This window comes from Colobus angolensis, unplaced genomic scaffold (assembly GCF_000951035.1).
Source record: "Colobus angolensis palliatus isolate OR3802 unplaced genomic scaffold, Cang.pa_1.0 Scaffold109, whole genome shotgun sequence".
NCBI classification, from domain to species: Eukaryota; Metazoa; Chordata; class Mammalia; order Primates; family Cercopithecidae; genus Colobus; species Colobus angolensis.
This window is the reverse complement of record NW_012111919.1, coordinates 1,957,706-1,971,986: the sequence shown is the minus strand read 5'-3', so window position 1 is coordinate 1,971,986 and position 14,281 is coordinate 1,957,706. Positions and strand designations below refer to the sequence as shown.

Below are 14,281 nucleotides of genomic sequence, written 5' to 3'. Positions count from 1 at the left end.
GGTGAAACCCCGTCTCTACTAAAAATACAAAAAAATTAGCCGGGCGGAGACGGGCGCCTATAGTCTCAGCTACTCAGGAGGCTGAGGCAGGAGAATGGCGTAAGCCTGGGAGGCGGAGCTTGCAATGAGCTGAGATCCGGCCACTGCACTCCAGCCTGGGCGACAGAGCGAGACTCCGTCTCAAAAAAAAAAAAAGAGGCTCCAGAGAACTCTTTGCCCCCTTTGCCCCCTTTGCCCCCTTTGTCATGTAAGGATACTGCAAAAAGGTGCCATCTAGGATCCAGAAAGCAGGCCCTCCCCACACTCAGAATCTACCTTGATCTTGAACTTCCCAGCCTCCAGAACTGTAAGAAATAAATCTGTGTTGTTTATAGAGTGCCCAGTTTATGGTATTTTGTTAGAGCAACCCAGTAGGCTAAAGCGCCATGGTATTTAACTTACTTGACATGATTATGGAATCCAAGATTTTAATCTCTGCTTGACCACTTTTAGAGAGTAAGATGGTTTTATTTCTGACTTTAAAAAATATTGTTTCTTGAGTTAATTTGTGTTGTGTGATCCATGAATTGATTTACTGAGTGAGTCAGTGTCATGAAAAGGTTCTGCTTACCTATCACAGAATAACAATGTTTCCTAAGGGTTTTGAAACAAAAAGCCAGTTCTTGGGCAGGAAAAAATTAACTTATGGAGTCACTAACTTAAATTACTAAAAAATGGCATTAGAATTCTGGGACTTATGTCACTTATACACTTCTATTTTTAAAATTCAGATTTCTGCCGGGCACAGTGGTACACACCTGTAATGCCAGCTACTAGAGAGGCTGGGGAGGGAAGATTGTTTGAGCCCAGTAGCTTGAGACCAGACTGGGAAACATAGCAAGACCCCACCTCAAAAAAATAAGTAAATTTCTTTAATAATTTTCTATTAAAAGGATACAATGTCTAATTTGATAACAGCTTATAAAAATGGTGTGAATTTAGTGACTGCTTAAATTATGACTTGGCTTTGACATTTCCATAGTTTTACCACTGATTAACAGACTCCTCCCTATTATAAGATATAATTAATAGCATTTTACAAATGTATGAACTCAAAGAAGGTCTACAGACAGCAAAAAATGAAGCAGAGACAATCCATTCAAATCAGATGGCCAAGAGTACAGCAGAAACTAGAACTGTTGGTTCGCAGAACATCACCATTTAACCTCTGTACTTCCACAATCAAAAATCTGTGCTTTACAATTTTGTTGTTTCATTCTTTACAATACCAACTTAATTATCTATGAATATAAGTGCAGCAAATAATGTCCGTTTCAATTGGAGTACATTTAAATTGTTTTCTTCTTTTAAGATCTACTAAACTATGTTCTGCAATGAAAAAATTTCAAATAGGTTCCTAGACATAAAGAGAAAATCAGTTTGGTCGGGTGCAGTGGCTCACGCCTGTAATCCCAGCACTTTGGGAGGCCGAGGTGGGCAGATCACCAGAGGTTGGGAGTTCGAGCTCAGCCTGACCAACATGGAGAAACCCCGTCTCTACTAAAAATACAAAATTAGTTGGGCATGGTGGTGCACGTCTGTAATCCCAGTTACTTGGAAGGCTGAGGCAGGAAAATCGCTTGAACCCAGAAGGCGGGAGGCAGTAGTGAGTGGAGCTCACACGCCATTGCACTTCAGCCTGGGCAACAAGAAAGAAACTCCGTCTCAAAAAAAAAAGAGAGAGAGAGAAAATCGGTTACTATAGTCCAGTATTTGATGTTACAGAGTACAGATTAGCCTTCAACAACAAACTAGGCATAGAAGAAAAAAGAAAGAGGAGGCTTAGAAGTCAAATAGCCCCATAATCAAATTTAAAACTTAGCATTTTTCACAAGCTAGAGAACAGCTGTATTAAGGTATCTATAATTTTCCCAAACAATACATCTCAAACATTGTGATTCTCCACAATATTCCAGGGTTTAATATATGACATACTCTAGGACAGTAAGTCACTGTGAACCAGTTTCTAGAGGGGCTTACACTGAAAAATTTTCCTGTTTTTTGTTTGTTGTTGTTGTTGTTTTTAAGACGGAGTCTCACTCTGTCGCCCAGGCTGGAGTATAGTGGCGCAATCTCAGCTCACTGCAACCTCTGCCACCCAGGTTCAAGCGATTCTCCTGCCTCAGTCTCCTGAGTGGCTGGGACTACAGGCGCGTGTCACCATGCCTGGCTAATTTCTTGTATTTTTAGTAGAGACGTGGTTTCATCGTGTTGGCCAGGATGGTCTCCATCTCCTGACCTTATGATCTGCCCGCCTTGGCCTCCCAAAGTGCTGGAATTACACGCATGAGCCACCGCACCCGGCCAATAATTTCCCTTTTAACCGTGATTCTAAGTTGCCAGCCCTTAGCAAGGCAGTATGCAAGAAGAATGACTCAGAGACAGGTGTTCTTAAAATGAAGTAAGCATGTAAGGTAAGGTACTAGCCTGTCATATGCAGCAATCATAAAGTTGAGGAGGAGGCTGATAGATTGTTCCACACTAATTTGGTGAGTAGAAGGAAGGCGCTTGTTCAACTGATAGTAGATGGAGGAGATGACAGTTTCAAGGCGGGACACACTGATTTCGGTGGTATGGTCCAGTGTATTAAGGCCATTGTCTCGGAAGGCTTCAATCATGTTCCAGATATCAACAAGATGAACTAAAAGACAAAGAAAATAAACTGTCAACAATGTTAAAGTGTGGTACTACCCTTCACAATAGGAATCTTAAATGTATCAACTAGTTCTTAAGTTTAAAGAGAAGAAACTCTTTAGCCAACAATGAGGAAACATTCTGTGGTCAAATAAAGAATATCACTCCCAGACAACATCAAGGAGCCACCACAGTGGTATGGGAAGAACTACTTCCAGCCTTCACATTTAAATAGCTAGTATTTCACGTCTCTGCAAATAGTGACCCAAGCAATTCCTAACAAAGGATAATTTGAGAAAAAGATCAAGAACTACTCATAAGAACTTCTAGCCTTTTTGAAAATTTGCTGTATCACCTTGAGTCAACTTTATTGTATTACTTTAGCCTAGCAACTAAAGCAACATTTTACAACTGAAACTTTATTCTATGACCTAAAGAGAGAGACAAATACAACTGCATTAAGTAAAATATTAATATGCTTTAGAGGCTACTCAGAGCTCTGAACAACTCATAGCTCAGCCAAAAATAAATTTATCTACTGCATATTTCCTCCATTATTTAAGAGGCTAACTTTCTTTTAAATTCAATTTCCAGTAATAAAGTAGGCTCGGTAGCTGGGTCTACACTCCTCTTGAAAATGACAAAAATTCCTAGATGGAACATAAAAACTTCTTAAGTGCACAAAAAAAGTAAACAATACTAAACTACACAGAAAAGAGACATTTCCTCGAAAGAAAAATAATTAAGAATGATGCCTGACTGACTTCAAGCAACAAAGGAAGCAGAAGACTGCAAAATAATTTTAATGTGCTGAAAAGAAATCAAAACCACCAACAAAATTCGATACCTAGTATGAAAAAACTTTCAAGAAAAAAGGTTCAATAAAGACATTTTCAGGTAAAGAAAACCTGAAAGTATATGTTCCAACGCTGAAAAACTAGGGGAAGAACTGAAACTAGGAAAATACAACTATTCAATCCAAAAGAAGGTAAGAAACACAGAACAAGTAGCACAAAGAGCACAGGAAAAGATGGCTGGTGTGGACGCAAATGTATCAGTTAACTGCAGTAACTATAAACATACTAACATACCACTTATAAGACAAAGACTGACAAATTCACATTTTTTTAAAATAATCAAATTATATGCTGTTTGCAAGGGATATGTATAAAACGTAAGGACATAAAAAAGGTTAAATATAAGTGGATGACAATTTCTAACCAAAACAAAGGTGATGTAACTTTGTTTGTAACAGGAAAAAAAGCAGGGGAGCTTGGAAAACCAAATGATCAACTCAACAGACATAGAAGTAGCATTTGGAAAAATCAAATACCCTTTCATAATAAAAACACAACAAACTAAAACTAGAAGAAAACTTCCTCAACCTGATAAAGGGTATCTACAACAAACCCCAATGCCAACATCATACTTAATCAGGAAAGACTGAAAGCTCTGCCCTTAAGATCCGGAACAAGACACTTAAAGTACAGGCAGCAAAAAAGAGATACATTGCATTTTATTTAAATTTTAAAAGTCTGTGTTTCAAAGGATACTATCCTGAAAGTGAAGAGGCAACCCCAAAGAATGGAAAAAAAATTTGTAAACCAAGCATCCATTAAGGGTCTAGGATCCAGACATAAAAACTCTTACAATTCAACAATTTAAAAAAGACAACCCAATTTAAAAATGGGCAAATAATTTAAATAGACATTTATCCAAAGAAGATATACAAATAGCCAACAAGCACATGAAAAGATGCTCAACATCATTAGTCATTAGGGAAATGCAAAAGAAAACTACAACAACATACCACTTCACACCCGCTAGAATAGCTAGACTTTTTACTTAAATGGAAAACAAGTGTCAGTGAGGATGTAAAGAGGTTGAAACTCATATAAACTGCTGGTGCAAATGTAAAATCATGAAGCTGCTTTGGAAAACAATTCAGGAGTTCCTTAAGAAGTTACACACAGTTCCCATATGACCCAGCAATTCTACCCCTACAGAATTGAAAACATATGTCTACACAAAAACTTGTACAAATGTTCATAGGCACATTATTCATAATAGCTGAAAGTGAAAACAACCCAAATGTCCATCAACAGATACATGGATAAATAAAATGTGGGATATGCATACAATGGCATATTAGTTGACCATAAAAAGGGATGAAGTGGCCAGGCATGGTGGCTCACGCCTGTAATCCCAGTACTTTGGGAGGCCAAGGCAGGCGGATCACTTGAGGCTGGGAGTTCGAAACCAGCCTGGCCAACATGGAGAAACTCCGTCTCTACTAAAAATACAAAATTAGCCAGGTGTGGTGGCGCATGTCTGTAATCACAGCTACTCAGGAGGCTGAAGCAGGAAAATCACTCAAACTTAGGAGGCGGAGCTTGCAGTGAGCCGAGATCGTGCCATTGCACTCCAGCCTGAGCAACAAAAGTGAAACTCCATCTCAAAAAAAAAAAAGGGGGGGGATGAAGTACTGATGCATTCTGCAATACGGATAAACCCCGAAAACATTATTCTAAGTAAAAGATACCAGACAGTTAAGACCACATATTCTAAGATTCTATTTATATGAAATGTCCACATAGGCAAATCCATTAAAAAAAAAGTATATTAGTAGTTGCCAGAGCTGGGAGACGAAGGGAAAGTGGAGTGACTATTAATGGGTATGTGGTTTGTTTCTGGGGTGATGAAAATGTTCTAGAATTAGATAGTGATGATGGTTGTACAACTCTGTAGATATACTAAAAATCAGTGAAAAGACTATACATTCTAAAACGGTGAATTTTATAGTATATGAACTGTATATTTTTTTAATGGTGGGACAAAACATATTGTTAAAGATAAAGAGGGTCACTGAATAATGATAAAAGTTTTAATTCATAAGAAAGATATCAGCAGCTTGATGCAGTGGTTCATGTCTGTAATCCCACTCCTGGCTTAGCTTGAAGCCAGGAGTTCATGACCAGCCTGGAGAACATAGTGGAAGCCCATCTCCACAAAAAAAATTTTTTTTAATTAGCTAGATGTAATGGCACACGCCTGTAGTCTTAGCTACTGGGGAGACTACAGCGGGAGGATTGCCTAAGCCCAGGAGTTCAAGGCTGCAGTTAGCTATGACTGCATCACTGCACTTCAGCCTGCGTGACAAAGTGAGATCCTGTGGTCAAAAAAAAAAAAAAAAGAAAAGAAAATAAAGATATAGGAACTTTACATGTATTTACATCTAATAGAATAGTCTCAAAATATATAAAACAAAAATAAACACAACCTCCAAGGGACACACAGGAATTCAGAAGCTTAGTGGGGGATATTAACTCACCTCTCTTAGTAAGTGACAGTGCAATACCACTCAAAAAGTACAGATACAGACGATTTAACTTCACAACTAACAAAGTAGGCATAATGAGCACTACACAAAGTACAGCCTCCACTGATGAGAGAATATGCTTTATTTTCAAGTACACAAAGATACATATAAAAATTGACCACATCCTTGGCTGGGCACAGTGGCTCACACCTGTCATCCCAGCACTTTGGGAAGCCGAGGTGGGCGGATCACTTGAGATCAGGAGTTCAAGACGAGCCTGGCCAACATGGTGAAACCCCGTCTCTACTAAAAATACAAAAGTTAGCTAGGTGTGGTGGCTCTTGCCTGTAATCCCAGCAACTCGGGAGGCTGAGGCAGGAGAATCACTTGAATCTGGGGGGCGAAGCGCAGTAAGCCTAGATCTCGCCCCTGCACTCCAGCCTGGGCCACAGAACGAGACCCTGTCTCAAAAAAAAAAAAATATTGACCATATCCTGAGCCATAAAGCAAACCTAATAAATTTTAAAGATTAAAATCCTATGAGTCATGCTCTCTGATCAAAATGAAATTAAGTTAGAAATCATAATCAAAAGACAACTTTTAAAGGAAACCTTATTTTTAGAAATGAAGAAATACACTATCAGGAAACTTTCTTAATCTGATTAAGGTTGTCACAGTCTGAATATCTGTCCTCTGCAAAAATGATGTTGAAATGTAATTTAGGCCGGGCGCGGTGGCTCAAGCCTATAATCCCAGCACTTTGGGAGGCAGAGACGGGCGGATCACGAGGTCAGCAGATCGAGACCATCCTGGCTAACATGGTGAAACCCCGTCTCTACTAAAAAATACAAAAAACTAGCTGGGCGAGGTGGCGGGCGCCTGTAGTCCCAGCTACTCAGGAGGCTGAGGCAGGAGAATGGCGTAAACCCGGGAGGCGAAGCTTGCAGTGAGCTGAGATCCGGCCACTGCACTCCAGCCTGGGCAACAGAGCGAGACTCCGTCTCAAAAAAAAAAAAAAGAAATGTAATTTAACCCCCAATGTGGCAGTATTGAGAGGTGGGCTTTAAGAGGTGATTGAATCATGAGGGCTCTGCCTTCATGAATGGATTAATCTACTCAAGGATTAATGGACTAATTAATTAATGAGTTATCATGGGAGTAGGACTGGTGGCTTTATAAAAAGAGGTAGAGAGACCTGCACTAGCACACTCAGCCTCCTCACCATGGGACGGTGTGCATGACCTCCAGACTCTGCAGAGTCCCCAGCCGCAAGATAGTTTTCAACACATATGGCCCCTCAATCTTAGACCTCCCAGGCTCCACAACTATACAAAATAAATTCCTTTCTTTATAAATCATCCAGTTCCAGGTGCTCTGTTATAAGCAACAGAAAACTGGCTAAGACAAATGTTATCTACAAAGGACTTGCCACAAACATATTACTTAATAGTAAAATGAAAGGTTTTGATCTGATAATGGGAATGAGATAAGGAATGCTCACTGTCCTCATTTCTATTGTATTTGAGGCTAAATCGACATAAATATTCAGATAAAGAAATAATTAGTGTATTGGAAATGAGTAACTGAAACTGTCATTATTCAGAAATAAGAAAACAATGTACACAGAAATCAAAGATTCTACAGATAAATTAGTATGAGTGGAGACCAATTGCTAGAAATAAGATTAAGATCTAAAGATCACTGTATTCTTTACATCAGTAACATAACAATGAAATTTTAAAATAATAGTATCATGTCACTGAAGACCTAGGAATAAATCCAATGAAGAGGCTGGGCGTGGTGGCTCACCCCTGTAATCCCAGCACTTTGGGAGGCCAAGGCAGGTGGATCACTTGAGGCCAGGAGTTCAAGAGCAGCCTGGAAAACACGGCAAAACTGTCTCTACTAAAAATACAAAAATTAGCTGGGTATGGTGGTGGGCGCCTATAGTCCCAGCTACTGGGGAGGCTGGGGCAGGAGAATCTCTTGAACCTAGGAGGCAGAGGTTGCAGTGAGCCAAGATCGCGATACTGCACTCCAGCCTAAACGATAGAGCAACACTAATTCAAAAAATAAATAAATAAAAATTTTAAAAAATAAAAAATCCAGTGAAGGATGTGCAACATCTCTACAAAGAAATGAAAGACCTAAATAGCTCTAGGGATGAACATATCCCACGTTCATAGGAGGAAATCTCAACACTGGCAATACGTCAATTCTCCCCAACTTGATCTACAGATTCAATACAATCCCAATCAAAATCTCTGCAGGACCATACAGTAAAAGAGGAATTTTACTGTGTGTAAATTATACTTGAAAAAAGAAATGAAGAAACAAAAATACAGGGGAGTTCTTTGTTTTATTTTGTTGGTTTTAGTAGAAATTGGCAAGCATATTCTAAAGTTTATATGAAAACAAATGTTAAAAAGACAAGACTGTCCCAGAGAATCTTAAAAAGAAAAACAGAGCAAAGTAGGAAGACTTGCCGTGCCTGACACTTAGATTTACTAAATTCTAATAGTGGTTACTGCTACAAGAAACAGTGTGGTATGAGAACAGCCTGGTATTGGTAGAAGGATAGACAAACAGACCAGGGGAACACTAGTAGGGGAACAAAAAGCAGACCTTCTCATATATGGACACTGCCATGAATATTTCTTACACAGATTCATGAATATGTTCATATTCAATGAACGAATATGGGAAGACTCTTTAGCAGTAAAGAAAATTGTTTATTTTCTTCTGTTTATTGACCCTTTCAATAAAAAGTAAAGGAACAATTGAAAATACATATGGAAAAACTTGTACAGATTCATGAATATATTCACATTCAATAAATGAGTATGAGAAGACTCTTTAGCAGTGAAGAAAATTGTTTATTTTCTTCTGTTTATTGACTGTTTATTGACCCTTTCAATAAAAAGTGAAGGAACAAGGCTGGGCGCGGTGGCTCACGCCTGTAATCCCAACACTTTGGGAGGCCGAGGCGGGCAGATCACGAGGTCAGGAGATCGAGACCATCCTGGCTAACACGGTGAAACCCCGTCTCTACTAAAAATACAAAAAAATTAGCCGGGCGTGGTGGTGGGCGCCTGTAGTCCCAGCTACTTGGGAGGCTGAGGCAGGAGAACGGTGTGAACCCGGGAGGCGGAGCTTGCAGTGAGCCGAGATCGCACCACTGCACTCCAGCCTGGGCGACAGAGCGAGACTTTGTCTCAAAAAAAAAAAAAAAATGAAGGAACAAGTGAACGTACATATGGAAAAAGCTGAAAGCTGACTATTACTTATCCCGTACATTCTCAAAAATTTTTTCAGATCAACTCTAGAATCCTATGTGAAAGGTAACAAAATAAAACCTTTAGAAAAAAAAATAATAAAACCTTTAGAACAACGCGTCTTTTACTTTATATTACTAATGCCACTAGCCTACTCAGGCTCTCAACACTCCACACATAGACTACTGTTCCCAAGAATAATTATGGGAAGAATTATAAAATGAGTTGCTCTACAGCAGTGGTTTTTGAACTTTTTTACCACAAGCACAGAAATATATTTAAATCATCACATACACACATACACACATATATACATCTAGACATATAAATATATTTAAATCATTACAGAAATATATTTAAATCATCACATACACAAACACATACATACATCTAGATATATTTTAAAAAAAAGTTTTAGCCTTTAGAACACGTTTTAGCGTTACCACACAAGCTGCATTCTAATATTTTATTTTTCTTCCTTTTTTTCCTATTAAATGTTTTTAATTCTGGCTACAGCCCATCAAAATGATTTCATGAAGCATTAATGGGTCACAACTCATAATGTAAAAAATAATACTTTGAGAAACCACTGAAGAAAGAAACATCACTTCGATCTAGGATGGCATGATAAATTCTTCAGAGAGAATTTTAAGTTAAGATTTGTGAGTAAGACTTAAAGTAGGGTAGAATTATTCTATTCTATTCTATTCTATTCTATTCTATTCTATTCTATTCTATTTTTTATATATATTTTTGAGACGGAGTCACTCTGTCCCCCAGGCTAGAGTGCAGTGGTGTCATCTCAGCTCACTGCCAGCTCTGCCTCCCAGGTTCACGCCATTCTCCTGCCTCAGCCTCCCGAGTAGCTGGGACTACAGGCGCCCACCACTATGCCCAGCTATTTTTTGTATTTTTAGTAGAGACGGGCTTTCACTGTGTTAGCTAGGCTGGTCTCAATCTCCTGACCTTGTGATCTGCCCCCCTTGGCCTCCCAAAATGCTGGGATTACAGGCGTGAGCCACCACGCCCGGCCCAAAGTAGGGTAGAATTTATCAGAGGTAACGTAATTTGCCCAAGATTACTTGTTTATAATAAATGGCAAAACCAGGTCTAAAACCAAGACTTTTCAATTCTAAGGTTAATGTTCTTTTCATTGTATAAAACACTTTTTCCACTGATACACACAAACATGAGAAAAGTAAAATAATTCTGTCATGAGCTAGTTCATCTTCATGGAAATAAAGAGAAGAAAGATTACGTATATACACACAGACATACATATACACAGACACACACTTTATTTTATAATCCAAATGGTAGCAATTATTTATAGAAAAGGTTGAATCATGTTACATTAAGCTTAATCAAGAAAATCAATTCCAATTATATCTTTATTAAAAACATTGTTTTTCTTTTCCTCCAGCAGCTGATAAACTGTATTAATTTTATATAAAACATTTTGTATAAAGCATTTCCTTAATAAAAGTGACAGAGAAATAGATTCTCCCATTTAAAGAACATTAATACTACACCACCCTCAAAACTAGTTTCATGATTGTTTGTTAAACATTTTGAGGGACAAAGGAGTAAAATGACAATTCTTCCATTACAAAGCTTACATACCGATAAATACTTTAGATAAAAAATAATTCAATTAGCATCACAATATAACTAAAAGATATTAAAGTCTTTTCTAATATTGAGAACTCTCTCCAGCTATCACAGAAATGAGTAGAAATGACTCACGGTTGCATCGTTTTTGTACAAATCGTAATTTGCAGGCTGTTCTGTAAGTTGATAGTCGTATGACATCAAAATTCTGAGCACCTGAAAAAAGGCAAACAGAAATGCTCAACTAGATTTACCACTTAGTTTCCAAATGCTAGGAAGTGACTCCATTCTACTGTATTGCCATAGTATACCAGTCAGCTAGGACTTCTTCTGTTTAAAAACGGAGAGTCAATTAAAACAATGGAGGGAGAAAAGGATAGGAAACACATGCATCCCCAACACGTGCGAGAACTCTGCTAGTCTTGCTCCTGATATCCTGTCTGCTTATCGGAGAAAGCTCCAAGGAGAGGAACACTTACGAGGTGAGTGAGTGAACTACATGATTAGGAAAGGGGAGTAGGGTGGCATCATGAGAAAGACCCAAGCGAAAAGCTGCATTCCTGTCCCAGCCTGACCAACCACAGAATACGACTGTGGTCATGCCCCTTGACTGTGGCCATGCGGCATGCCTCTGCACATAAGTGTCCTCACCTGGGAAATGAGGGACAGGACCTTACGGACCAGCTGCCTGTAAGGTCCCCTTACGGGCCTGTGGCAGCCTGTATTTTCCTAAAAGAAAAAAAAATCGCCCACAACAGTATTTCCAGAATAGTATTTTATGTGCTTCTAGTATGTTGTCCCTCTCCATCAAGATCTAGAGATTCTTTCCTTCCACGTGAATCTGACCATGACACTGTCACTGCCTCGCTGCACAGAATGCGGCAGAAGTACAGTGCAGGTCTTCTGGAGATAGATGATAACAGACGGCATAGCTTGCTCTGCTCTTGCTCTCCCGGGATGCTTGCGCTGGGAGCCCAGATGCCATACTGTGAGAAAGTCCAGACTGATGTAGAGAGGCCACAGTGAGAGGATCGTAGGAAGAACTCAGTCCACCAACCAAACCAGCATCGATTGCCAAACGCACAGGTGAGCGAGCCTTCAAATGATTCAAGCCCTGAGCCTTTTCTTCTGCTGAGACCTCAGGCATCATGAAGTAAAGTCAAGACATCAGCACTGAATGCTGTTCTGAGTCTAGACCCACAAAATGCATAAATAAAATTAATGATTGTTTGAGGGGTAAGCGATATATGGCCAGAGTAACTAGAACAAAACCTAAAATTATATATGATTCTATAAATCACATTTTGTTCTCATTTTAATTGCTGCAAATGAAGTCTCCTTGAATTTTAAGGCCACTTTAGATAGGGTTGGCCCCCCATGTGAGATTTATTTCACCTATCCTGCCTTTATAAAATCTGGCAGCAACTTTTGACTCAATAAGGGGAAAGAGAACTGGCACAAATTATCTTGTATTAGTATTTACAGGTATCTCTCATTTGTCTTCATTACATGGTATGGAGGGGCTTAAAGGAAGGATTTTTCCAGGTTTTTGTTTTTTGTATACTGACCAAAAAGTGAAGGTTTATCTTAGTCTCACTTCAATCAACCTTCCTCTTGATGTCATGATTAAAATTATTTCCTCAGGTGATACCTGGTTCTCAGAAAATATTTATCACTCTCTCTATATATATTATACAGTCCCACTTTCTCTTTTCAAATGTAAAAGCTTTATTAAAATATAATTCAAAGTCCAGATGCAGTAGCTCACGACTGTGATCTCAGTAGTTTAGGGGGCTGAGGCAGGAGGATCAGTGGAGCCCAGCAGTTTAAAACCAGCCTTTTTTTTGACAGACTCCATCTCTCCAGAAAAAAATTTTAGGCCAGACCCCATCTCTACAGAAAAAAAATTTAGGCCAGGCTTGGTGGCTCACACCTGTAATCCCAACACTTTGAGAGGCTGAGGAGGGCAGATCACTTGAGGTCAAGAGTTCGAGACCAGCTTGGCCAACATGGCAAAACCCTGTCTCTGGTAAAAATACAAAAATTAGGCCGGGTGCAATGGCTCACAACTGTAATCCTAGCACTTTGGGAGGCCAAGGCAGGTGGATCACGAGGTCAGGAGATTGAGACCACATGGTGAAACTACGTCTCTACTAAAATACAAAAAATTGACTGGGTGTGGTGGCGTGCATCTGTAGTCCCAGCTACTCAGGAGGCTGAGGCAGAGAAATCACTTGAACCTGGGAGGCGGAGGTTGCAGTGAGCCGAGATCACATCACACTGCACTCCAGCCTGGCAACAGAGCAAGACTCCATCTCAAAAAAAAAAAAAAAAAATTAGCTGTGCATGGTGGCACCTGCCTGTAGTCCCAGCTACTTGGGAGGCTGAAGCAGGAGAATCACTTGAACCCAGAAGGCAGAGGGTTACAGTGAGCTGAGACCGCACCACTGCACTGCACTCCAGCCTAGGCAACAGAGCAAGATTCAGCCTCAAAAATAATTTTTTTTTTAAATGAGCCAAGCAAGGTGGCACCCATGTGTAGTCCCAGCTGCTCTAGGGGCTGAGGGAGATGGATCACTTGAGGCCAAAAGTTCAAGGTTGTAGTGAGCCATGACTGTGCCACTGCACTCCAGTCTGGGCAACAGAGCAAGACTCTATGTATATATATATCATATATTATATATATTACATTATTATATATTTTTATATTATATAAATATGGTATTTATAATTCACATTCCATACAACTCACCCATTTAAAGTGTGCAACTCAGTGGTGTTTACTACACACACAGTTGTGTAATCATCACCACAATGTAAAACATTTTCATCATCACAAAAAGAAACCTCTTCCCCTCAGCAGACACTTTACCTACCATGCCCAGCTAATTTTTAATATTTTTTTTGTAGAGATGGGATCTCACTATGTTGCCCAGGATGGTCTTGAACTCCTGGGCTCAAGCCATCCTCCTGCCTCAACCTCCCAAAGTGCTGGGATTACCAGCTTGAGCCACTGCACCCAGCCCTGCCCACATTTTAATTGGGTTGTCTTTTTATTATTGAGTTGTAAATGTTCTTCACATACTCTAGATACAAGTCACTTGTGAGATACATGATTAGCAAAATATTTTCTCCCATTCTGTGGGCTGTCACTTCTTGTTCTTAGTGGTATCCACTGAAGCATAAATGTTTATCATTTTGATAAAGACCCATTTATCTTTTTTTTTTTTTTTTTGAGATGGAGTCTCGCTCTTCTCGCCCAGGCTGGAGTGCAATGGCAGATCTCGGCTCGCTGCAACCTCCGACTCCCAGGCTCAAGTGATTCTCCTGCCTCAGCCTCCCCCAAGTAGCTGGGATTATAGGCAGCCATCACCATGCCCAGCTAATTTTTGTATTTTTAGTA

At 39.5% G+C, this 14,281-nt stretch overlaps 1 protein-coding gene across 7 annotated transcripts in view; it reads right to left on the bottom strand.

Moving 5' to 3' along the window:
* Window positions 1-14,281, bottom strand: part of DTNB (dystrobrevin, beta) — a 285,440-nt gene that overhangs the window by 257,708 nt on the left and 13,451 nt on the right. For all 7 annotated transcript variants that reach the window (XM_011950445.1, XM_011950464.1, XM_011950471.1 and 4 more), the window contains exons 2-3: window positions 11,014-11,094; window positions 2,467-2,680 (exon numbers count right to left, since the gene is read on the bottom strand). In XM_011950445.1, the coding sequence (XP_011805835.1) occupies window positions 2,467-2,680; window positions 11,014-11,094 (295 nt within the window). The remainder of the gene's footprint in view (window positions 1-2,466; window positions 2,681-11,013; window positions 11,095-14,281) is intronic.